Consider the following 27,209-nt stretch of genomic DNA (forward strand, 5'->3'; position numbering starts at 1 on the left):
GTTTATATAAGCCTTTTGACGGGTTGTGTCACAGAGCTGTAAAAACGGTTATGCTCACCAAGTGAATGAATCGCGTTTGTGCCGAACTCTTATTACAAAGCAAAAACAAACGCTCTCCTTCCTTCGATCCATGAACGTTTCTCTCAGATAATGTACGTGATCTCACAGTCTGAAGCGTCTGTCATAGCAAATCAACACATGCTGTTGTGAATAATGAAGCGAAGCGTCTTCTCATAGGATAAGAACACACAGTCTCATGAATAATTTAATAGACACCGATGCGTCATCGATGTACTATAGTCCTTTGCCACGTCACAAATTGTGACGTGAACACGATGTAGATTTTAAACCCGGAAGATGAAAATAGTGCAAAAAAGCTTAAAATTAACCAGTTTTCTCCAACAGTTATAATTATCGGATGCTAACATTGTCTTCTATGATGTGCAACACAAACACCTCTGCTAAAATCTCAGAAAAAGTAGTCTGGGGTTTCATGACCCTTTAAGTCAAGAATTAATTAAGATAAGAAGTTTCAGTAAAACAACCTCAGGTTCTATTCTTACTAGTAGCAGGCAATCAAACTACAGTAGTGGTAAGACATCTGGGCTGGTTATAGGTTTCAATCACACAAAGGGTGACCCATTATCCAACTCCACTGTGCCACTAAGCAAGACAAGTTTGCTCAGTGGTTCGTCCATGTAATATGTTTTTGAAAAACATGTTCGTTAAATGACTCTTCCGAGATAGCATTTTAAGGGATCATTTTAGGGTTCTACGATATCTTCTAGATACCAAATTCTAATGCACTTAATGTGCTGTATATGTGACCCTGAACCACAAAACCAGTCATAAGGGTCAATTTTTCGAATAAACTGAATAAATAAGCTTTGCATTGATGTATGGTTTGTTAGGATAGGACAATATTTGGCCGAGATACAACTATTTGAAAATCTGGAATCTGAGGGTGCAAAAAAATCAAAATATTGAGAAAATCGCCTTTAAAGTTGTCCAAATGAAGTTCTTAGCAAAGAATATTACTAATCAAAAATTAAGTTTTAATATATTTACAGTAGGAAATTTACAAAATATCTTCATGGAACATGATCTTTAATTAATATCCTAATGATTTTTGGCATAAAAGAAAAATCAATAATTTTGACCCATACAATGTACTTTTGGCTATTGCTACAAATATACCACAGTGACTTAAGACTGGTTTTGTGGTCCAGGGTCACATATGAACCTCATTGAAAAGGCAAATGCACTGCAAAAAGCAATGTAAATTTTCAGTCAAAATTCTGATTCCATATGGAGTCAAGGGAAATGTCAATTCTAAATGTCATTCAATAATAGAGTTTCAAAAAAGATGTCAATCTAATTAAAAATTGACTCTTTTATTCAATATTCATGTGTGCTACATATTTTTATGATTTGTGTCAATTGCTTAGCAACACGCAAATGTCAAACTCGATTGTAATCAATTGAGAGTCGAGTCTTCTGTGTGCCATTTCTGTTGCGGCACATGTACAGCATTCCATTCAGTCATTTATGAGGTTCCAAATCATTTAGGCTGCTGCATTATAAGGAAGCTGCTGAAGTGAATAGACAGCAAGGCAGCTCACTAAGTTTTTGAATAGAAAAAAAATACATTAATCCACACATCTTGTTGGAAGCTCAGTAGGTATTTAATAGTCACGTGCGTTTCTTATGTCTCACTATTTTACAGTTCTTCTTTGCTCTATAAATTAAATATCCAATAAACATTCCTGTGATTCACACAAGCTGCAAATTTGTTAAACTTTTTTTCCCTTTTATTTCCTCAAAACTCTAAACACAATTTCAGCATTTTACACCATGCGCTCAATGTGCAAAACTGTTCTTACACCAGTTAGAATCTTGAGACAAATTAATTTGCGATCCAAACAATGCAAAAAAGGCTGAAAGGTATATGATAGACATCAATATGAGCAGAAAAATGTTCCTTGACATGGTAGGCACATAGTGGCTTTTTAATATTTCATAAGCACTAAATAAGCATATTAGAATGGCTTCTAATGGCTGCTGAAAATTCAATAGATTGATCAAATAAATGTGTATTTTATGATGAAATAAATGCAGCCTTCTTTCTTTAAGGGACTTATTTCAAAAGCATTTAAAAAACAATCTTACATCCCCAAACTTTCGAATGGTAGTATTGATCATTGTAGTATGTTGGACAGTTCAAAAAGTATACCAGTTGCTCTGAAACCTCATTCAGTGCTGGAAGAAGGCATGGTCATAATGTTTTTAATACTGTACATATGACAATATGCAATAAATCATTTGAAGGCAAAGTTTAATTTAAATTAAAGATTTTGTTGATGATTTTGTTTTAAAGTTTATAAAATTGAGTTTTCTATTTTTTTTGAAAAATATGTTAAACAGAAATGTGTCTTTTGAGAAAAACTGTACATAATCACACGTATGTGACTTTCTGAAATCCAGATTCCTCAAAAACAAACGACAACAGATTTGACTGAATAAAAGTGGTCATATTTGGCACCAGAAAGGTTTCTCATGATCTCACTACTTGTGTATCTGCTGCTCTTTATTACTTTCGCAACTGAGAACAGAGCTTCCAGGCAGATGATCCGCTACAAAAAGTGGCACTGTTGAGTGTAAGACTGGCGTCTGATCTGTCATGTGTGCTGGATGACTCTCTCCATCCCCCTGCAGCTAACATAAGGTGTCGTAAATACTTCATAAGCAATATGTCTCTTTAGAGGACACACAAGTGTTGTCTCTAACCGACAGAGACTTCATCGGCTGTCAGTATGAAAACCAGAGGGAGTTCACCGATGTTAGTAGAGCAGATTTGCACATCAGAGAATGAACAAAGTGACAATCAACTACATTCAAGAGAGGACGATATACAAGGGAAATTATTTATTTGCAGTCTCCTGACTTAAAAAAAAGACACCGAGTTAGATTAGCAGATGAGAAGTTTCTTGTATGTGGGTCAGGTAGTGTTTGTTTGGCTGCTCTCAAACTTGTCTTGACATACTTAAGTGAGTGAGTGGAGCAGAGATGAATGAGGTTAATTGGAACATGGCTCCATTGAGAGGCTCTGTTGGGAGAGAGGGATCGGGCCAGCAATGATGCTGAATTCAGCAAGAAGCCCGAGCGGATACAAGGGTGATCTTGTGGAACTGGGTGTCATGGTAACGTGACATCATTAATGAAGTAATGACTCTTATTTGTCGCAGTGGTTGACGTTTCAAGAGAGTGGCATAAGTGTGAAAGCGTAGAGACTCTCAAAGGAATATTCACACAAAATTGAAAATTCAGTTATTTACTCACCCTCATGCCATTCCTTAGCTAATACGACTTTCGTGGAACACAAAAATGTAATTTTTGAAGAACATCCTGCCCCCTCATAAAGAAAGTGAGTCGAGCTGACTGACAAGAAGAGTGGGGTGAGACAGACAAGACGATCGCGGATGATTTAGTTTCGAAACGAAATGCAAAAGCGCCTGTTTGGCAATATTTTGGATTTTGAAAAGCCTGTTGACTTTTGCCGTTTATCTGATTTTGGAAGTTTTTTTAAACATTCGTTTCTTATTTAATTGGTTCCACATTGTTTGCTGATTTTTACTTTATTTAAACTTTGTGTCATTTATTTTATTTTATTTGACATCAAGGTGTATGCCGTGCCTCCAAGCTTTCTTACTTGTTTTGCTAATAAACGTTCTACTTTCTTATTTATTTGGTTATATATTATACATGTTTACTTATTTCCAGTTTTGTATACCTATTTTAACTTTATGTAATTATTTGTAGTTTTATATTAGGCATAGCCTGCCTTATAGCATGGTGTATTTTTATTTGTTTTGTTAATAAAAGTTTTATGTTTTATATATACGCTAAAGTGAGTTTGACGTGGTATTTTGTTGTTGCATTCAAGCAATTGACGCCAAATTGACGCTAATTCGCACGGCGCTTTTAAGCTATTTAAAAGCGAAGGGAAGCGAGGAAAAGAGGGAAAATTCAAACGAACAATTCCTTTACTCCGAATTGCCGCTATTTGAAAGGAAAAGGAAAATGCGCATGCCGCTTTTACAAGATATTTAAAAGCGAAGGAAAGCGAGGAAAAGAGGGAACGCCCCCGCGGTGATTACCACCGTTTACTGGTATTACCAGTGTTGTCACACGTCGATTAACCGGTGGGAAAATTTCCTCATCGTCACAACCCTAGAGCACGGGCATTCTCAATACTCAAAAGAGCTATACTGGACAGTCTTTCTTGTTACATTGTGCTCCGGGGAAATGTCTCGATCCCTTTCAATTTCGAGAACGAAAGATAGAAATTGCATGGCAAAGTCTGGTGACAAGTCATCAGTGTACTGAACCGCTAAAGTGTTTGCCATTTGAAATAGGTGGTTATCACAGAAGCACAGCAGCTGACCAGGGCACAAAAACATATTTGCATCATCAAGGTTAATTTGGTCTTTTAATGTGTTAATGCATTAAGTCACATTAAGCGTAATGATAATCTAAAAATGTGCTTCATGTGGTAACATCTAAATTAATTAATTTTATTTAAAAATGTTATTTAACATTAGAAATATATTAGGTTACACCAACCGAACTGAATAAGAACAGGTAGAGCATAACAATTGCATTACCACTGATAAACGCTTAATGTAAAACTGTGCATTGCATTCATATTCTGGGCTCTTCTGCAGTCTTAATGCATAAGCCACGTTAAGCGTAAAAATATCCACTTCGATTGCGGTGCTGTTGTCTTAGAAGTATAGCATGTATGACAAGTAAAAGCTCAGTCAAGTTAATTCTTTATTGTCTATTTTTTTATCTTAAAATCAATTTTATACACCATCATTTTCATTTCTATAACGTGTGAATATATCTCCTATCGTATTCTACAACAAAAACAATCAGAGCGCCTTGTTATAACTAGTTCTATTTTGATTTCCAGAGTCCGCTATTAGCATATAGCCCGTTAGCATCGCCAGCGTGGTTGCCGCTAATCTCGCTTACATTGCTAATACTCTATTCACACACATTACCATTGTTTTACTATCGTGAAAAGCGCTATACAAATAAACTTGAATTGAATTAAAATGTGAGAGAAAATCAATTTTCCCTGGTTGTTGTTTTAGAATATTAAGCGACATTAAGAGTTTTTCCATTAACTTTTCCACTCCACTGCACTATCTTTGCTGTCGTGTCTTGTGCAGTGTCTCAAGCATGACACGACATTCTAAAAATGCGGCGATCAAGTCAAAAGAAGTTGAAAAGTTGAAAAAAAAAGAGACCTTGCATTTTTTCCAAATTCCACTGCCGTGTCTTGGGTTTTTCAAAGCAAAAACACATTCTGTGTGATTTGTGAATGCCTTTTAGAATGTCTTGCGACAGGGCCCACTAAACGGGCGGGGCCCCCACACTTCACGGGGGTGCGGGGTCTCCCATATGCCACTGTATGGCTTTTGAAGACATAGAAAATAGCATACTAGTCATATGGACTACATGTATGATATTTTTATGATGATTTTGCATGCTTTTTGAGAGCTCCAATCTCCATTCATTATTAAAATTCCTTCTTTTGTGTTCCATAGAGAAAAAAATATATTATATGGGGTTGGAACAACATGAGTTTGAGTAAATGTCAACTTTTATTTTTGAGTGACTATTATTCTATGAAAGCTGTGAGATCCTAACATTTGTTATTACGATTGTGAAATTATCATTTCAGATCATTTTCAATGACAAGCCACAGCTCGAGCTGGAATAAGAAAAAAAAAACTAAATCTCATTTGGCCAATCCCAGCCACAGCTCTGTAAATCTCTTTGGAGGCCATATGCCAATTATGCAATTAAATTAAGCATACACACAACAGCAAAGTACAGTTCATTAGGTTTCCGCAGCAGTTTATTAATATCATTTTCCTTCCTTCTGGGCATAAAGAAGCTTACCTGCATCTTTTTTGCCAGTTCTTCCTCCTCCCTCTCGCCCTTTCTTCAGCACTCCCTTAAACATGGTACAGTTCCCACGTTTACCGCAGTCCTTTGTTCCTGCAGAGACACAAATTAATTGAAGATGTATGATACAATGTATGACAACTAGCAACTGTTAAAGAAAAAGATCTGGTCAGTAATACCACAATGCTTTGGACAAGTAATTTAAACAAGTCACCAACAACTTGACAACACAATGGAAAAAAAAACTCCCTATTCATTTTATGTATGTGTGTGTTGCCACCTCGTGACTGGAGGAATTTGGTTGATGAAATTCCCACATTCCACATCCAATTAATGCTCTGCTGCCTGGTCTTAGGCATATAAACAAATAAAGAAAGAAACAGTGAATGCCAGCAGTACCCACACACTGTAAACTGTTGCATGCCGCTCACATAATCCATTAAATGTGAAATAAAAATACATTCAACAGCTCAAACTGAAGAAAAACTGAAAGACCTTAGTAGGCAAGGAAAGGCCAGTTGCTATAAACCACTCAAAATAAGAGGAAACCTTGTGTGCCACTGTCCTTCATGAGTCCATTCCATGTGTCCACACAGCAGCTGCCCACACTGACACGTCTTTCAGACAATAGCAGGAAATACCAGCCCGTCTACGAAACCTCCACTTGATTCTAAAATAGCAAAATGGATCTGCTTAGTATCCAGGCCTATAGGCTGGTCTCACAGTGACAGAGGTCAGAGGTGGATATTTGCTCATTAGGAAACACGGCTGTAGATGTTTAACTGTCAACCAAATGACTGCTCACTGGATTTCAAGGCATTTCACGCTACACTGAATGTCCAAAAGTAGCATAGAAATGGAAGTAGTGACAGATCTTCTCCATATTGTGATGCACATCTAAGAGAAACAGATTATTGAAAAAGAAAAAATGTAGGGTGAGGACTTGGTTCCCTTTCAGTCGGTCACTCCCGACGTCACGTCGGCTGACCGACGAAATTGGGTGCATTGGCTCGTTTAGTTTACACTCGAAGTGGATTGGTCTCTCTAAGCGAGATCCCAATTTCGTCGGTCAGCCGACGTGACGTCTCCGTTCCCTCCTTCAGGGAACGAGGGTTACATACGTAACCGAGACGTTCTGTGCATTGGTTGTTCATTGGATTTTGAGATGTGGGCTTGCACACAAATTGGAGGCAGATGAATGCAAGCGTGCAGGCTGGACTAAATGATTGGAGAAGACCTGGAGACATTACCATGAAGTCTGTCATTTTCACCATAACACCCAGTCACTGCGCCATTGACCAACAAACACCTGGTCTGGTCTAAAGTCTGGTGCAATATTTTTTCTTTGTTATTTAAAGAGCGCATTAGTAATATGCGCCTATAGACGGGTGCACAACTCGCATACACTTTGCTTATTACACACACAGGGACGCGCAGCAGCACACAAACATTTTTAAAAATGAAAAATGAAATTCCGCCATGTAAATAGCAAACCCGCCATGGCGCGAGCGCAACTGGCTTTTAAAGGGGATGGGAAATGAGACTCTGATTGGTTTATGGCATGCTACGCCCAAAACACACCCATTACTCATTAAGAGAATAGGGACAACCCTTTTAGACCATGTGCCGGGCGTGCCGACTGTTTTCCTTTCCCGTCGTTAAACTGGCAAAAGTGGATTCGGACACGCCCTAAGCGCAATTGCGCCGTGCACTTTAGACCATGCACTTAGATCGTTAAAATAGGGCCCATAATGTGAAACAATGCAGTTCAAGAATCTTACAACCAACAACTGCCGTTAGATCAGTTTGGATCTAACAGACATCCGGTAGAAAGTAACATGATTTAGAAGCAGCACTAAACTCCAGCAAGATAAAGTCCTTTTATGCAAAAACCATTTATCTTCATCTACAGATCAAGTATAATAATAGGAACATTGAATCATCTTGGAGAGAGTTTCATTGTCTTGACTGTCATAACCGAATGTGACATGCAGTTTGAATGCTGAATGGAGAATGACTGACAGCCGCAGCGGAGAGAAGAGTTTACGTGAACTTGAATTTAATGCCTTCAATATTCATCTGTACCTCACATTAAACTATGGAATGTGGAATGGCTTCAGAACTCTTGGAATGTAGGGCGAACTCCAAACTGCTTTTTTGCGCCCTTGAAGGGCACTTCAGGAAGGGGACGCCATTTGTAGGGATGTTCCAAATGAAAGTGAACAACTGAATCCCTTCACGAAGGGCCCTTCCAGAAGTCCGTTAGCGAAGGGAACATACGATGGCCACTTCACCGAAGTGATTTCCATTTGTGATCATGTTATCTTCAGTTAGAAGATCTTGCGATGCTTTTTAAAGCAAAGTTGGGGTTGATTTCGACTTCACAAACATAAGTAGAATAGGCTAATTTAATTTGTATTTGTCTTTATTTTAATGTAATACAAAATATTTTTCGTCAGTGACAGAAATATGATTTAAGATGGTAGTGCAAGCAAGTTTAGTTTTAAAAAGTTTAATAGTAAATAAGACAATATTTGAATAAAATAATAATAATAATAATAATAATAATAATTTATTTGCAACAACCGATGGAGTGCTGAATGCTGCATGCATGCGCAGCGTTGTCAAGGTAACATTTGGTCAGTCATTCCCTTCACCAAGGGAGTTCCAAATGCTTATATGAGACAGTAATGCCTTAAACCCTTCAAAAAACACACTTCAAGGGCTCTTCCCTTCGAAGGGAGTAGGGCATAGGGATGCTCACTTCCGTTTGGAATTCGCCCATATATAGTGCACGAAGACTTTATGGTACTTTATAATGTTTTAGAGCCTTTCGTGGGGCTTAACAATAACACAGAATTGTATACGCACAGTATCGGATTAGGATCAGACTCATCTGACCGATACCCGATCCAACAGAAAATGGCAGTATCGGAGCTGATACCGATACAGAGTATCAGATTGGTGCATCCCAAATTAAAAGTGTCAAACAGCAATACTAAATGCAATAACTGGCATCTGTTAAAACTATAATTGTCCAGTCAACGCTTTTAACCCAACCATCTACAACAGTGGTTCCCAACCTTTTTTCCAAAGGTTGCCAATCGCCAAATCGCCAAATCGTCTCGTTCAACCGCACATATGCCACGAATTTAAACCGACAGCATCCGATTTTTTTTGACATGTTTGAAAATTATCGGGAGGACGGGAGGTGCTCGTAACGTCTCGGATCGGCCCGTAATTCTTCTCACACAGTACGAGCCGTGACCATGCGAGCATCTGCGATTTTCTCCCGAGAGAAAAAAAATCGCCTGCGAGCTCGTACGACAGCAAAAATCGCACCGTGTACGCCCGCCTTTAATCTGTATGTTTACACTCACGGCGCCGTTATTGTGTTTTCGCAAGCGACAACGGTGTACCAGGGCACGAAAAACAGCCTGTTTCTGCTTCCACTCAAAATAGGCATTTTCAAAATGATATAATAAATGTGTGTATTTTGAGCTGAAACTTCACAGACACATTCTGGGGACACCAGAGACTTATATTACATATTGTAAAAAGGGGCATAATATGTCTCCTTTAAAGCACACTATTCCTATTGGTATCAATAAATGCGCAGTGTATTTGACACTAAACTCAAGGCACCCAATTCACCGTCACTTAGCTGAGAGTACTCTGTGTTTATTTCACACACGTTTATTTGGAATTACACACACACATAATACACATATACATATTTAACTGGCTAATGGCGATTCTATTGCCAATGTGTGCGTAGAGGGTTGTAACCTCATAAATATGCAAATAATACATTTATTTTTTTAACATATACAGTGTGAAATTGAAAACCTGTGATTAATTCATAACTAATAACTTAAATGATGTAAAGTATGAACAGAATGAGTCATTAACCAAGGGTCATTTTTAAGCTTTTGAACAAAGTTGTTCAAAAGCCCAAATGAGTGATGGACTCGCTAATACTTTGTTTTCTGTGATGATCCAAGAAAAGGAATGTTTAGGCGGAAAAGCAGAAAAAAAGGAAATAAAGTATAGCTGTAGGCAGCATGCAATAAATTTTTGTGGAAAAATGACGAAGTTATTAAGAAATGGGTCTGACTGTTGGTTTGGGCTTAAAAACGGTCACCATCAGCTCTTTTATACAGCACAGCCAATTTTGCTGATTCTTTCCCTCAGCCACAGGACTGCTGGCCACAACCAACCAGTAGCAATCAAATAAAAAGAACAACAGAGGAAATAATATCATATAAGGGTAATTTATGAAATTATTAATTAAAGCAGCAAATTATGTCCTTTAAATGATGCATCACAGTTGTGCACATACTATAATTTGTTACTGTTTTGGAGACAAACTCTGGGATTGATTAGTTTGTGTTCTGTTAAATGTTAAAACGAATTGTCACCAAGCCTAAAAAGCAGCACTCTACAGAACTGGTTCAATGGATTCAATACTAATTGCCTGGATTTGAAAGGATCCACATCCTGTCATTCAGAGACGTGGGTTTTGAAACACAAGCCTAAATGACATCATGAAAAGCACATCACAGACATTGTGCCCATCCAAAAACCATCTCATTTTCTCATCAGCCATCATTTCCTCCTATATACATAGGCACATGTGCACCCCAGGAACATGAAGCAGGGTCACACACACATGCAAAATTGAGTTCACAACGCCTGGGTTGTCAAGCCACATACTGTACAGATTTGCAGAGACACTGATGTCACAGAGGTGATGTCACATAACTAAATCCATCTGGATAGTGCTGGATACAGGGAAAAAGGCCTTATGCCTTACAGAGACAAAGTGCATACAGGCAGAACCCTATAACATAAGAGTTAAAGGGGTCATATGATGCGATTCAAAGTTTTCCTTTCTGTTTGGAGTAGTGTTGTCACGGTACCAAAATTTCAGTATTCGGTACCAATACCAGTGAAAATCCACGGTTCTCGGTACCAATTTCTATACCAAAGCAAAACACAAAAACATGTTAATTGAACATTTTTATTAATAACGTTAAACAAAAATGTAATGTACAAAACCAATGCCATTCTTTATACTTATTTAAAATTGTTTCAAGTTTTTCCACAAGTAATAAAAGTATGAAAAAATTAAACAAGTTTCACCTAAACGTTTAGTCAGTTCTGCTGCCACTGAAAAACATCTGTAAACTGTTGTCTGTTTTAGGGTTTGCTGGTGTGTTTCAGGATCTTCCTCAGTCTGCAGCTGTAAAAGGAAAATATAATATACTTAAGTAAAGCAATGGGCTGAGTCTGACCAAATGCAACATTAGATCATTGACACCAGCTAAAATATAACTTTTCAGGAAATAACAAACCTCAGCTTTTATAATAAATTTAGATAAGATTACATATATTAAGTTATATCAAACAGATTGAAACTGTAGTATTAAAAACACTTTACAATAAGATTATATTTGTTAGATAACATGACCTAACAATAAACAATAGTTATATGGCAATTACATTACATTTCCGACGAGTGCTTGCGGTGTTCGGCCAATCACAATGCACTGGGTCAGCTGGCAAATCAGAGCAGACTGCGCTTGTCGGAAGGAGGGACTTTGTAGAAAACGAAGCGTTTGAGAGAGGCGGGGCATAGAGGACCTACAATAATGTACAGTATTTGAAAAATAATGTGTTTTTTGAACATTAAAGCATGTCAACATATTCTGTTACACCAAATACACAAAATAATGATCTTTAAAAAAGCATCATATGACCCCTTTAACTTCACTATGAAACATTCAGATCTTCTGAAGTCTGTTTTGTTTCCACTACTAAAATTATAATTACAAAAACCCTCTAATTTTGTACTAATAGCTTTTTCATAGACATTGCATATTGGCTACCAATTCACTGTCACAAGTGATATCAATAATGGTCGTTCTGCTTTTAAAGTCACCGATTTCTGTTTGAGAAGCTAAAAAAGACCAGACCAAATCATCCCTGCGCGTGACTGAAAATCAAATTACAGACTCCAGAAAAGTGCATTAGAGCTTCACCGTAGTGTGTTTGCCAGAGTTGGAACCAAGCAACTGGAAAGCTCTGGTTTGACCACCACTGGCCCTCCACCGTGAATAACGTTTTAAGTTGTACTTTCTAGTAATAGCAGGTTTCTGTGGGCCATGACTGCAGCCTAAATGTGAGTTTAATTGGATGAAAGCTGAGATTTATCAGAGGGTGGAGGGAAAAATAGAGAATGACAAGAAATAAGGTGGCGACTGGGGTGGATACTGAGGGATGAAAGCAAAAACATGACTAAAAAAAGTATAGAAATCAGAGAAAACCATGCATTCGGAACACAAAATATACTGAAGTAAATTTAGTCTCATAATGCTGTAGAGTTTAAGTGCTATAATATAAATTAAAATATAAAACAGCTGAATGGGAATTTTTCATTCAAATGACACATTCAGAAATACATTCGTAGTGCAAATGAACGACTCGTCTTAGGGGTTTCAGAATTGGCAGAGCTCATTCAGTGAGCGGGAAATGAGGACATCTTTTTCTAAATAGGTTTTATGGCTGAAACCTAAGGGAAAATGGCCTTGTTTCCTTTTATGGACGATCTGGCCTAAATCTCCTCCCCACTTTACCGTTTGAATAAGACATATGACACATGGGGAGTCTTATACAAATGTGCAGCCCTCACATCAAAAGCTGTCAAGCTTTTCAGGCCTAACAAGAGCAGATTTTTAGACAGAAGGTTACTGGTTTGATGAGCAGTTACGCAAGAACTAGTTTCCGTGATCCTCCAGAAGAAGAGTTCTAGCACATACTTGTCAGATTCATTCATTTCCATGATAAGCAGTGAGAGGGTGAATCTCACCGAGAGGTGTCCATGTCATAATTTACCCCAAAATTTTACGAATTTACAAAAAAACAACAAGAAGTAATAATATTAAATGAAAAAAAAACAAAAAAACAAGAAACATTATGAAGTCAGCCATCAGCTGCTACCTGCATTTTTACTTTTTTTTTGTATTATTACATTATTAAATCAGCTATTGTAAGATATATATCAGCAGATATTTCTGTCTATTTTAAGATTTATATCAACAATATGCACCAATTTAAAGAGATAACAATAGCTTATGGCAAATATTTAACACTTTAAGAATACTTTTCCTTTAAAAGTGCACATTAAACACATTAGTTTTTAGTGCCTTTCAATTTTTCTTTTTTTAAACCAAGTATAATAGAATTATAATATCAGTCATTTTTCAGTTATCAGCATCCTAAAAGCTTCTTTAATGTGACATTTTTTTTGGGGAGGGGGGGATACACATTCTTCTGTATTGTTTTATTGCATTTAAATGTTCAGTTATTTTTGTTATAAGAAAAAAGTTATTAAACCTGTTATACTGTATTATGACAGCACTTTTTTAAAACAAAATTTCAATATCGTGATAATACCGTATACCGTGATAAAAGCATGAACAATTAATCGCAACATGAAAATTTGATACCGGCATATCCCTAACACATATATATACACATACATGCATACATACACACACACACACACACTACCTAATGGTCGATTCTATTTCCAAAGTGTGCGAGAGTTGCAACCTCATAAATATGCAAATAATATATTTATTTTCATACATATACAGTGTGAAACAGTGATACAGTGTGTCAAAACCTGAGATTAATTTATAACTAATGATTTAAATAATAACCCAGAGTAAAGTATGAACAGAATGAGGCATTAACCCAGGGTCATTTTTAAGCTTTTGAACCATGTTGTTCAAAAGCCCAAATGAGTGAAGGACTCACTAATACTTTGTTTTCTGCCTAAACAATCCTTTTCTTGGAACATCACAGAAAAGCAGAAAAAAAGGAAACAGAGTAGCTGTAGGCAGCATGCAATATATTTTTGTGGAAAAATTACTTGGGGAGTTAAGACACGAGTCTGACTGTTGGTTTGGGCTTAAAAACTGTCACCATCAGCTCTTTTATACAGCGCAACCAATTTTACTGATTCTTTCCCTCAGCCACAGGACTGCTAGCCACAGCCAACCAGAAGCAATCAAATAAAAAGAACAACAAATGAGAGGAAACAAAACCATATAAGGGTAAATTATGAAATTATTAATTAATGAAGCACATTATGCCTTATAAATGATGCATCACAGTTGTGCACTTACTATAATTTGTAACAGTTTTGGAGACAAACTCTGGGATTGATTAGTTTGTGTTCTGTTAAATGTTAAAACGAATTATCTTCAAGCCTAAAAGGCAGCACTGGTTCAATGGATTCAATACTAATTGCCTGGATTTGAAAGGAGCCACATCCTGTCATTCAGCGACATGGTTCTGAAACACAAGCCTAAATGACATCATGAAAAACACATCACAGATATTGTGCCCATCCAAAGATGTCATTTTCTCATCAGCCATCATTCCCTTTCATATACACTGGCACATGTGCACCCCAGGAATATGAAGCAGGGTCACACACATATGTGCAAAATGGAATTCATAATGCCTGGCTTGTCAAGCCAAATACTGTACAGATTTGCAAAGACACTGATGTCACAGAGGTGACGTCACATTACTAACTCCATCTGGATGGTGCTGGATATAGGGAAAACAGGCCTTTGCCTTACAGAGACAGAGCACATACAGGCAGAACTCTATAAAATAAGTTAACTTCACTAAGAAACATTTATATCTTCTGAAGTCTGTTTTTTTTATCCAATACTAAAAAGATTACCTTTAATTCTGTACTAATGACAGCATTTTTATAGATATTGCATATTGGCTACCAATTCACCATCACAAGTGATATCAATAATGGTCGGTCTACTTTTAAAGTCACCGATTCACCGATTTCTGTTTGAGAAGCTAAAAAAGACCAGAGCAAATCATCCCTGCGTGTGACTGAAAATTAAATTACAGACTCCAGAAAAGTGCATTAGAGCTTCACCGTAGTGTGTTTGCCAGAGTTGGAACCAAGCAACTGGAAAGCTCTGGTTTGACCACCACTGGCCCTCCACCGTGAATAACGTTTTAAGTTGTACTTTCTAGTAATAGCAGGTTTCTGTGGGCCATGACTGCAGCCTAAATGTGAGTTTAATTGGATGAAAGCTGAGATTTATCAGAGGGTGGAGGGAAAAATAGAGAATGACAAGAAATAAGGTGGCGACTGGGGTGGATACTGAGGGATGAAAGCAAAAACATGACTAAAAAAAGTATAGAAATCAGAGAAAACCATGCATTCGGAACACAAAATATACTGAAGTAAATTTAGTCTCATAATGCTGTAGAGTTTAAGTGCTATAATATAAATTAAAATATAAAACAGCTGAATGGGAATTTTTCATTCAAATGACACATTCAGAAATACATTCGTAGTGCAAATGAACGACTCGTCTTAGGGGTTTCAGAATTGGCAGAGCTCATTCAGTGAGCGGGAAATGAGGACATCTTTTTCTAAATAGGTTTTATGGCTGAAACCTAAGGGAAAATGGCCTTGTTTCCTTTTATGGACGATCTGGCCTAAATCTCCTCCCCACTTTACCGTTTGAATAAGACATATGACACATGGGGAGTCTTATACAAATGTGCAGCCCTCACATCAAAAGCTGTCAAGCTTTTCAGGCCTAACAAGAGCAGATTTTTAGACAGAAGGTTACTGGTTTGATGAGCAGTTACGCAAGAACTAGTTTCCGTGATCCTCCAGAAGAAGAGTTCTAGCACATACTTGTCAGATTCATTCATTTCCATGATAAGCAGTGAGAGGGTGAATCTCACCGAGAGGTGTCCATGTCATAATTTACCCCAAAATTTTACGAATTTACAAAAAAACAACAAGAAGTAATAATATTAAATGAAAAAAAAACAAAAAAACAAGAAACATTATGAAGTCAGCCATCAGCTGCTACCTGCATTTTTACTTTTTTTTTGTATTATTACATTATTAAATCAGCTATTGTAAGATATATATCAGCAGATATTTCTGTCTATTTTAAGATTTATATTTTTACGAATTTACAAAAAAACAACAACAAGAAGAAATAATATTAAATGAAAAAAAAACAAAAAAACAAGAAACATTATGAAGTCAGCCATCAGCTGCTACCTGCATTTTTACTTTTTTTTTGTATTATTACATTATTAAATCAGCTATTGTAAGATATATATCAGCAGATATTTCTGTCTATTTTAAGATTTATATTAACAATATGCACCAATTTAAAGAGATAACAATAGCTTATGGCAAATATTTAACCCTTTAAGAATGCTTTTCCTTTAAAAGTGCATGTCAAATACATTAGTTTTTAGTGCCTTGTTATTTTCCAAGTATAATTTTGGCCATTTATCAGTTATCAGCATCTCAAAAGCTTGTTTCATGTAACATGAAGATTTTTTTTTTTATTGTATATTTTTATATATTATGGTAGCGTTTGTTGTACTGCCTTCAATCGATTTATGAAAAATTTATTATTTTTCAAATGAAATAATTTTATTAATAAATAACTGTAAAATACTGTAATTGCAAGGGGAAAAAATTGCTTAACTGTCCTAAAAAAATGACAATGTAAATCATTTGTGGGTCTTAATAAATAGTTTTATACATTTTCTTTATGCAAAATATGATATTTTGGGGGGGGGGGTAAAATGTGACCTGAGAAGAGTGGCCATGATTTCAAAGCTCAAGTGATAGTAGGAGAGGTGTGTATGTAACACACATGATTAGGGCTGGGTATCGAGTTCGATACTTTTTAGGCACCGACCGAAATGCCACGATACCATCGAGCATAAAAAAAAACGTCTCATCGGTCGGTACCAAATTTCGATACCTAAGGGGTTAATCTCATCAGCGTCAGTGAGCCAATAAGCCTGCAGCACTAGCCTGATATTTTGGGGGGGGGAGGGGGGGGTAAAATGTGACCTGAGAAGAGTGGCCATGATTTCAAAGCTCAAGTGATAGTAGGAGAGGTGTGTATGTAACACACATGATTAGGGCTGGGTATCGAGTTCGATACTTTTTAGGCACCGACCGAAATGCCACGATACCATCGAGCATAAAAAAAAACGTCTCATCGGTCGGTACCAAATTTCGATACCTAAGGGGTTAATCTCATCAGCGTCAGTGAGCCAATAAGCCTGCAGCAACGGGGTGCACGGCGGTGCAGATCGATCAGTGTTTGACATCCGCGAGAGCGATTCGAAAGGGCACGGAGCAGTCTGCTCTCTTTAGCTCTCGTCGTACGAATACACCGATCGGTCTGCACAGTCGGTCCGCATCAAGTCGAACACACCTACTAGTTTACACCGGTTACACTCAGAGATGTGGCGCACACGTGAGGCTGTAGTGCGAATGCGTCCCAGCCCCCTTAGATGTAAGGCTACATTTACACTGGTGCGTTGATGATTTAAAATGAAAACGATCCTCGTCATACTGGCGTTTCCACTGCGTTTCAAGCTGGCTTTCCACTATCTCTGACAAACGACAGACCGGTCATTCAGTCATTGATTTCCAATGGAGAGTAGCACGGGAGCTGCGTGGAGTTCCGATCATATGCAGATGTCCGTTCATATTACACGACCGATGTTATTACCTCTGACTCTGAGTCAGAGCAGCGATCATGGAAGAGAGAACACAGGCAGACAGCGCTGGAAGCTGCTAATGCTCATCAGTAAATCAGTGGGAAATAAATAGAAATCATGATTCTGTCTGAGCTATGCGTTTTAAAACGAACACGCACTAGCGTAAATGTAAACAGATGTGTAAACTGAAGACTATTTGAGCTTTATTAAAACTATTTGCACTGATTTATTGTGTTGGTTACATTTTGTTCCTTTGTGCAGTGGCTCAGGAGATGAGTCTTTGAGTTTGTATAAACACCAACAAACTGAAAAATAAAACCAAAGTTTTTTTTTTAGATAATGTAATCTTGTTAAAATTGATTTCATAAAATTGGTATCGAAAAAGGTATCGTTCAGGAACCGGTATCGAAGTCAAGGTATCGGTATCGAACATTTTTGAACGATACCCAGCCCTACACGTGATGAGACAAACTATTCCCTGAACCACCACAACATCTGACATCATGGTGCATCACCCTGATGAAACGCAGAGACCAATGACCACCCCAAACTTATACAGTAGATCTGATGATCTACAACTGATTCTCTGGTAATTTCGACATCTGAAGTACATTAAACATTGTGAGGCATTTTTTCCTATTTCAGATCCCACTTCAGTACAGCCACAAACCAAAGTTAAATCTTGCCATCGACATACTGTGTGTTGATGAAAAAAAGAAGGATGTTCAAAAGTGTCTCTGAATCGGTCTGGATGGCAGTGAGTGTAACAATCCACACTTCATTTCACTAACCTATAGACCCAGTGGACATTAACCAGCCCACCCCTTTCACTCCAGCTCTTTTCAGGTCAAACATTAGCTCATTCTCTCCCGCTGAGTTAAGCACAGCCAATTAAACCATTAGTCTGCCATAAAAACACTAGAGTGACTCAAGGAACAGCAGGACTGTGCAAGCCTGTATACTTTCATTAATGAGTAAACATGGAAAATGCTCTAAAGGTGTTGACAGGGAGATGGAAAGCTCACAACGTCCAAACAAATACTATAGCACAGAGGGCATGTATCACTCACTAGATCGCTTCTGGAGCTCACAGAGGGAATAATTACACTGATTAAATCAGCAGTTCTTAAGATTTTAAAACTTTTTTATTCCAGTCAGAACTACTTCTGTAGCACTCCCTCTTCAGCTGCCAGGATTCTCTGTATGAAAACAGTCCTCCCTTTGCATTTTATTATGACTCCGCAAGTCACAGACTTCTGAGGAACAGCAGAAGAATCCAGTGACATGTTCACCACAGTTCAGCAATATGTTCTTTTTTTTTTTTTTTTAAATGCACAATTTTATCATAATAGTCATTTTAAACATTATAAACAAGAATCAGAATGTTCATACAAAATACACAATGTGCAAATCAAGCTATTTTTTGATTACCGGATTTTTTTTAGTATCTTTCAACATTATAGAATGCATTAGTGTCTGCCCACTTTTTTCAGTGGCGTTGGTTCCAGAATAATTACTTTCACTCATTTTTCACTCAAACTTCGTTAAAGGGTTAGTTCACCCCAAAATGAAAATTCGTTCATTAATTACTCACCCTCATGTCGTTCCAAACCCGTAAGACATTCGTTCATCTTCGGAACACAAATTAAGATATTTTTGATGAAATGTGAGAGCTCTCTGACCCTGCATAGACAGCAACGCAACTGTAATGTTCCCAGGTCCAGAAACGTAGTAAAGACATCGGTGTCCATGATGTCCATGTGACATCAGTGGCTCAACTTCAGTTTTGTGAAGCTACGAGAATACTTTTTGAACTCAAATAACAATTTATTTAACAATTCTTCTCCCCGAGTTACGTCTTCTGCCATTTTGGAGAGTACCCAAGAGCGTAATCGACGTAATCAGCGTTGTATACGTTCGGGGGAGAAAGCGCGCACATGAATGTAATCTGCGTAATCAGCGTTGTTTATGCTTAGGGGAAAGCGTGCGTATGTGTTGTGATACTCTAAAATGGCGGAAGACGTAACTCGGGGAGAATTATTAAATAAATTATGTTATTTTTGTTTTCTTTGCGCACAAAAAGTATTCTCGTAGCTTCGCAAAACTGAAGTTGAGCCACTGATGTCACATGGACTGTTTTACTGATGTCCTTACTACGTTTCTGGACCTGGGAACATTACAGTTGCATTGCTGTCTATGCAGGGTCAGAGAGCTCTCACATTTCATCAAAACTATCTTAATTTGTGTTCCAAAGATGAACGAAGGTCTTACGGGTTTGGAACGACATGAGGGTGAGTGATTAATGACAAAATTTTCATTTTTGGGTGAACTATCCCTTTAAGGTGTTTAAAGCCATGAACCAAGCCAGCCAGCCACAAGGTGAATCACAACATTACAAACTTTTATTTAAAATTTTTTATAAATAATTTTACTACTTTGGTTTGAGGTGTTGCCATTTCGCCATTTCCTAGGATCGTCTGTAACTTCTAATATGATAAACTGGCAATTAAGAAATATTGATGATGTTTGTGTTTCTTGTGTTTTTTGTTCTTAATGTTTCAAACTAAATGATTTCTTGGGAATATTTTCTATATTATTTCATAGGATTTTCCTATATGTCTTCAATTTTCCTTTCCTGTTTTTTTTTTTTTACATCATCTTCAGAAATTACATCAAACAACATGACATATCACAAGGAATATTGTTTAATTAATCTGCTACTTCAATTAGCTAAATTTTGCATACATGCAAATTTAATTGTAATTTTAAAGGCAAAAGTTCAACAATATTTCAAACATTCAAATGTTTTTATTTAAAGGGGTCGATGCTGCTAAAAAGAACAGTATTTTGTGTATTTGGTGTAATGAAATGTGTTTATGCGGATTAAGGTTAAAAAAACACATTATTTTCCACATACTGTACATTATTGTTTCTCCTCTATGCCCCGCCTTTCTGAAACGCGTCGATTTTTACAAAGCTCATTGGTCTGAAAAAGCGAGGTGTGCTGTGATTGGCCAGCTATCCAGTGCGTTGTGATTGACCGAATACCTCAAGATTTCAATTCCGAGACGGAAATGTTACGCCCCTCACCATATTGTGATGATGCCCTGTCAGGCCGGAGCGATGATTCAAAAACATGAAAACCCATTATAAACGAAATTTGAAATTGTTGATTATATAGACCTTATGTAGCTCCACCCCTTTTCAGCACTGCTTGTTGTCTTCTGTCTTCTGTTTGTATTTCTACAGCATGTAGGTAAGAATATACGAATTTATAAATGAACCGCTTGTTTTAAAATCTTAAATTGCAATTTTCTTGTTGGTAAATTACAGTTTTATACAGGTTGTTCTGTAAATGTTTACATTTTTATTGTATTTTTTACAGAATTATTCTGGCAACCACATCTGCCAGGATCTGCTGGGGGGTTTTTTTTTGTATAAAAAAAAAAAACAGGATTATTTATTTATTTTATTTTTTTTACAGTGTATACACACAAATATTGGTGGAATTTCACTGTTGTTATTATTTTAATAATTGGAATAATGCAAACGGATGGCTACAATCAAAAAGATAAAGCATCGATTAAGAACCTCTGGGTTCACAACAGGGCTGTCTATATATACAACAGGTTTAAAAGTTATTCTTAAAAATCAATTCCCCTATGGGGAAAACAAATGGAGTTTTTACTTCTAGAGCCCTATTGTTGCACTCTATTATGAAGCAAGGGCTTCATAACCTGAAGTTCAGTCATATTCTCCATTAAGTGGAGTGCTCACAGTGGAAGTACAAGGCAATGAAGGAACCGTAAGGATTAAGCAGCGGGATAAGGACAATATCTTCTTTCACGACAGGTTGTTCTGTAAATGTTTACATTTTTATTGTATTTTTTCAGGATTATTTATTTATTTTTTTTTTTTTACAGTGTATACACACAAATATTGGTGGAATTTCACTGTTGTTATTATTTTAATAATTGGAATAATGCAAACGGATGGCTACAATCAAAAAGATAAAGCATCGATTAAGAACCTCTGGGTTCACAACAGGGCTGTCTATATATACAACAGGTTTAAAAGTTATTCTTAAAAATCAATTCCCCTATGGGGAAAACAAATGGAGTTTTTACTTCTAGAGCCCTATTGTTGCACTCTATTATGAAGCAAGGGCTTCATAACCTGAAGTTCAGTCATATTCTCCATTAAGTGGAGTGCTCACAGTGGAAGTACAAGGCAATGAAGGAACCGTAAGGATTAAGCAGCAGGATAAGGACAATATCTTCTTTCACGCAAACCCACAAGGCATGTGGTCCATGCTCTTGCTTTTGCAAAATTCAATATAATTCGATAGGGTTCAATAGAGCATGCAACAACAGATTCAGTGATCAGAACAATGGCAGCAAGCTTTAGAAATGAAATCCTACTCTGCTTACCGCAAGTGATCTGATTACTTTCCGGCCGAGGGCAGCAATAACAGACGACTACTGAACTGAAAACATTAACTAACTGAACCTAGAGGCTTCAGGGTACTGTGTGGAAAACAGACGAGAAATGCAAGACAAGCAGGCATTGAGGAACGGCCACAGTCTTGGTTTAGCTGACCTTTACAAATGCAAGAGCAAACACATTCCATTACTTTGTCAAATCTAGTATAGCATGTGTGCATTGATTGTTTGTTTGTTTGTTTGTTTGTTTGTGTGTGTGTGTGTGTGTGTGTGTGTGTGTGTGTGTGTGTGTGTGTGTGCACCTGTTCAGTGTCAGTTGGCTCATGACCCTGGCTGGAAAGTCTCGGGTACATCACATTTTTCCTAAAATGAGCATGTGTGTAAAGAAGAAAAGAAACTCTCAGGCTTTAAGTGTTGATTTAAAGGTCCTGACTATTAGTATTTGCAACACAAAATATCCTCATGTGATACGTATCTCTTTCCATTCAAGTCTAGTACAGTATTCTTACCACAAACAAGTGGCAAGAAAGCAACTGTTACATACAGGCTTGTTTGACTAATAAAATAAAGATCAGCAAATTATTCAAAAATATGAATCAGGACTGCAAATTACTGAACTGTTTTGTGCACAAATTATGATCAGTGTTGCACGTGACAACAGTATGACATAAAGGACAATATCACAGTATGACAGACCACTCAATCACTGCTGTTGAGCCCGACAAGGTAAACATGAGCTGTCCAACAAAGAAGGCGTATAAAACAAGTGTGAAATAAATAACTCTGATACATCCGTGCAGCAACTTCACGGACCAAAACTGGCAAAGGTTGTCCGTTATGTGTCTCGTGTACAAACGTGTCAGATTTAAAGTTTTTAGAAAACTTACCTGTTTTAAGAGAGATTCCGCTTAGTCTCTGCCTGATTCGCGCGTTTCTCGTTCAGTAAAAGTTTATAACTGGAGCGAGAGAGAGGCAGCGCTCCACCAACTCCTCCCTCTCCAGATTCCGTCAATCAGAACTCCCACCGCTCTGAGTCTGTTCACAAGGACAGTTAAAAACGCCCTTTCCTTAAAGCATATTATTAGTATTTTAAATAAATAAAAAAGTAAAATACATTTTTAAACAAAAATCATAACTAAGAGGTGTCTGATAGCTATCATGTCTCCATCAAAAATTGTAAAGATGAAAATCATATTGGTTATCTTTATTATCACAATTAATTGGATAGAATTTTAATTTGATAAATTGTACTACTTTGGTTTGAGTAGATGTTGCTGAGTAGATTGGAATGTGTTCCAATTATCGAGAGCTGCTGTAACTTCTAATATGAAAACAGACGTTTCTTAAAACTGTTCTTTTTTTCTCTAATTAAAATGTTTTCAAACTGTTTTCTTATATATTTCCCATAAATTCTCAATTTCCTGTTCCAGTTTTTTTTTTCTTCCTTTAATTAACAATTAATTAATCTTTCAAGAGGTGACATCATTTTTTGGTGGGGAAAACAGCAATGATTTTCATTTATGACATTCTAAAGGAATATTAGTTGATTAATCTGCTACTTCTATAGCTAATTTTGGTATAATGTAAATGTAATTTTAATTTTAAAGCAGAAGCTCAATAATACCTAAAACAATATAAGTTTTAGAAATTAAGAATACTGTAAACTGTTAATATTTGTAAACATTTGAATGTTTTTAAGTTTGTTTATTTCTATTTTTTTTTATTTGATTTAGTTGTAAATCTAAAAAGTAAAGTAAAAAATCAAATAAACAGCAATGGATTTGTTGAATTTGACATTTTGGTAGTATTTGGTTTGTCTCACTTTAAAAAATGTCATCCTGTTAGATAAAACATTAGAAAAAAAAATAAAATAATAAAACGTATTAACTTAATGTTCATTTAAGTTACATCTCCTCATTGAGTAATGACTAACTTTAGCTCTGTATTTCCATCCTGTAAGGTATAAGCAATTTATAATTTCTAAAACGTGTATGAGCTTGACCAGAGCACATTTCTGAAAGTCCCTAGATTACACCACGAGCATATTTGTTATTAATAACAAAAATGACCCTTTTGTTCATATCTGATACAGTGGAGCAGGAACTGACCGCTTATAAATCTGTACTGACAGAACACCATGTAGAAATAATAACTCACCAGGAAGAAAATAAACACACTGATATGTATCAGGGGTTTCACTCCCTCAAACCACTGGTCCATAATATCTGTCCTGTTATATCTGCTGAAATAGTATGCTGCTGCTCATATTTGTGCCCATTACAAGCGCACCCGTGTGGCTATCGATGGAACATCTTTCTCATTAATATTGCAAGGACTTCACTTGTGAATAGCTTAAGGCCACTGTCTGCTAATAAGCACGCCAGTGTTACAAATCTGGGTGTCATTTCCCATTCTGAATTGAAATTTTATTAGCAAATGAATGCTGTCATGATAAATAGTTTCTTCCAAATGAAAGCTACTGCAAAGCTTAAATCTGTCCTCTGGGTTATTCTCTGTCAGAATGCTTTAACACAATTTGTAGTGCGAAAACCACTCGAAAATAAAATTGAATTTATGGTAGATGAATAAACAACATAATCCAACATCAAATATTAAAAAAAACAAATGTTATCTTTATTACATCTAAATATTCTGATAGTAATAACTTTTGCCTCCATAATGTCTCTTACATTTACACAGTTCTACATAGTGATTTATCATGGCACAGTTTTTTGTGCTTAGTAGCACAGATCACAGTTGTACAATAAACTGACGTAGTTGTACAAGACATACATTCATTTTTACATTAACTTGGTTACAGCAATGAGACCAGACAAAATTACGTTTTTGTTTTCCAATGCACAGAACATTATTATTTGTGTTTTTTTTTTCTTTTACACTGCTATTATTTCTTTATTAGCCTTTTCAGCCAATATGTAATTTAGTTACACCTTTTTATTTGGCTGAAAAACTGGGGTGACTATAATAACATGCCATAAAAAAAAACATGAAAAATAAAATAATAAAAAGATGATTCAAGTTCTCAGTAAATCAGACCTTAAACACGCTTTACTGTTTAGATACTGAAAAGTAAAGTCTTTGGCTCACACTCAATCCCAGGTCAATCTAATTCAAGTTAATTTAATGGAGTATATAATCTGTCATCTATGTACACACACACACACATCCAAATGAAAATGAATGTCGCTGCACCGGCTTGTTTGCACACACAATACACAAATTCAATTTGTCGAATGATAATGAACCAGTCACTTCAAACGCAACAGCTTGTCCAAACAACGGTCTTGGAATCCACTGACCCAGATATGTCTTAAGGAGTAACAGCTCCTTGCAATATTCTATCTATGGCTACACGTTACATGAACAAATACGCACAAACATACACGCCTACACCCATGAGTCAGGTGAGGCCGGGTAGGGCTGAGTTCTGTATGAAGGCCTGCGTGTGGTGGAGTAGAAGTCCACGTAGTTGGTATTGGGTTTGAGCACCTGCCTCTCGCTCACCACAGGATAACGAACCGGCTCGTCCAGGTACGCATCCTCGTAGCCCATCGGAGATGACAGGTACATCCCGAAAGTGTCATAGGTGCTTTGATTTCCCTCCTCTGGGTAGTAGAGCCGGCCATGCTGAAAGAGGAGACAAAATGGGTACCTTTTTGTCCATCATTTACACATGTAATAATAACTAAATAATAAAAAAAATAAATGACACCATTTACTGATTTACAGTAAAAGTTTTTCTAAACATAGTCAACAAAAACCAAGTGACTTCATCTGAAATGTTTATATATATATATATATATATATATAACAGATATATATATAAAATGATATATAAAAAATGATCTAAAGGAAAACTGTCTCTCTATTTTTTTTGTAGAAAAGACTGTTGTTTTAATAAATTCTTATTTTATTTTTCAACTCAGTGTTATTTTAGTATCACTAAGATACTAAATATTACTAAAACTATTAAATATTTTATTTTGTATTTTTTAGTTTTAGTAATTCTGTTGAGTGCTTTTGTCATTTTTATTCATTTTTGTTTACCTAGTTTTTTTAATCAAAATTAGATTGTTATTTTAGTACATCAAGTTGAATGAAAATGAGAAACGTTGAAAAAGCTATAAAACAAGTTTAAGGGTTTTATTTATCTTATTTCAGTTTTATTTCAATGAAAATTAAGGTTTTCTGTGTTAATTTTAGTTAACTATAATAACCGTCACCACCATAACAATCCCATACTAAAATCATTTTATACTATATTTTGATATTTATTTTAGAAGGAGACGATCTCAAATCGTCAATCCTGTTATAATAATGTTTTTAACAGTAAACAATAATTGAAAACCTAATATTTGTCGAAATATCAGCATTAAAACTTTAAAAGTTTGGCACAAAAATGTAGCCCAATTATCACATGCAATTTGTCTCAATGCGTGAAATAAAATCTGTCGCATTGATGTCATGTGAATTTTCGCATTGGTCTGGACAGACACATTAAAAGCCATTCATTCGTATTAAATTGTTTATCACAGACTTTTTGTGTTGGTGTGAACAGGCCTCTTCCTGTGTCATGATGTAGTATCATGTATGTTAGTATATCCCAACATACATTCATATTTATTAAAGGGGTCATATGATGCGATTTCAAGTTTTCCTTTCTCTTTGGAGTGTTACAAGCTGTTGGTGAATAGATAAGATCCCTAAAGTTGCAAAGACTAAAGTCTCAAACCCAAAAAGATATTCTTTATCAAAGTTAAGACTGGTCCACGCCCTCCTAAAACGCCTCATTTAAACCCGCCCCCACGTGTCTACGTCACTGTGTGGGAAGATTTGCATAATGCCGCCCAAATGTTCACGCAAAGAAAGGCGTAACTTTATTGTTGCTGCTGCCGCCGCCATGTTGTGAAGACGCTGTGTGTTTCGTTGTGAAAGCGAAACTACTTTGTTTGGCCTTCTAAAAGAGGACACGACTAGAAATCAGTGGTTAAGTTGTATTTACAACACTGTTCCAGAACAGTTCAAACCAAATATTCAGATGTGTGCATTTTATGGAGTAGACTACAATGTAGATAAGCGGTTTTATAGCGTAGACTACAATGCCGGCTGTTCTGACTCACAGCCTGTAAGTACGTTTTCATATTTAAAGAATTTGCCACTGAC

The 27,209-nt window shown here is 36.5% G+C and overlaps 2 protein-coding genes across 3 annotated transcripts in view; both read right to left on the minus strand.

Moving 5' to 3' along the window:
- The window catches only part of LOC107660065 (protein TANC1-like), an 89,324-nt gene extending 66,314 nt beyond the window's left edge, over positions 1-23,010 (minus strand). Inside the window, exons 1-2 of one of the 2 annotated variants that reach the window (XM_016449266.1) lie at positions 22,913-23,010; positions 5,974-6,072 (exon numbers count right to left, since the gene is read on the minus strand). In XM_016449266.1, coding sequence (XP_016304752.1) covers positions 5,974-6,037 — 64 coding nt within the window. In that variant the 5' untranslated portion in view covers positions 6,038-6,072; positions 22,913-23,010. The remainder of the gene's footprint in view (positions 1-5,973; positions 6,073-22,912) is intronic. The other variant, XM_016449267.1, reaches the window with a different exon arrangement.
- Positions 23,011-24,730: 1,720 nt separating this feature from the next.
- LOC107660066 (plakophilin-4-like) overlaps positions 24,731-27,209 on the minus strand; it is a 52,319-nt gene continuing 49,840 nt past the window's right edge. The window contains exon 22 of the mRNA XM_016449269.1: positions 24,731-25,673. Coding sequence (XP_016304755.1) covers positions 25,434-25,673 — 240 coding nt within the window. The 3' untranslated portion in view covers positions 24,731-25,433. The remainder of the gene's footprint in view (positions 25,674-27,209) is intronic.

The sequence above is a fragment of the Sinocyclocheilus anshuiensis genome, unplaced genomic scaffold (genome assembly GCF_001515605.1).
Source record: "Sinocyclocheilus anshuiensis isolate Anshui unplaced genomic scaffold, SAMN03320099.WGS_v1.1 scaffold55, whole genome shotgun sequence".
Taxonomy (NCBI): Eukaryota; Metazoa; Chordata; class Actinopteri; order Cypriniformes; family Cyprinidae; genus Sinocyclocheilus; species Sinocyclocheilus anshuiensis.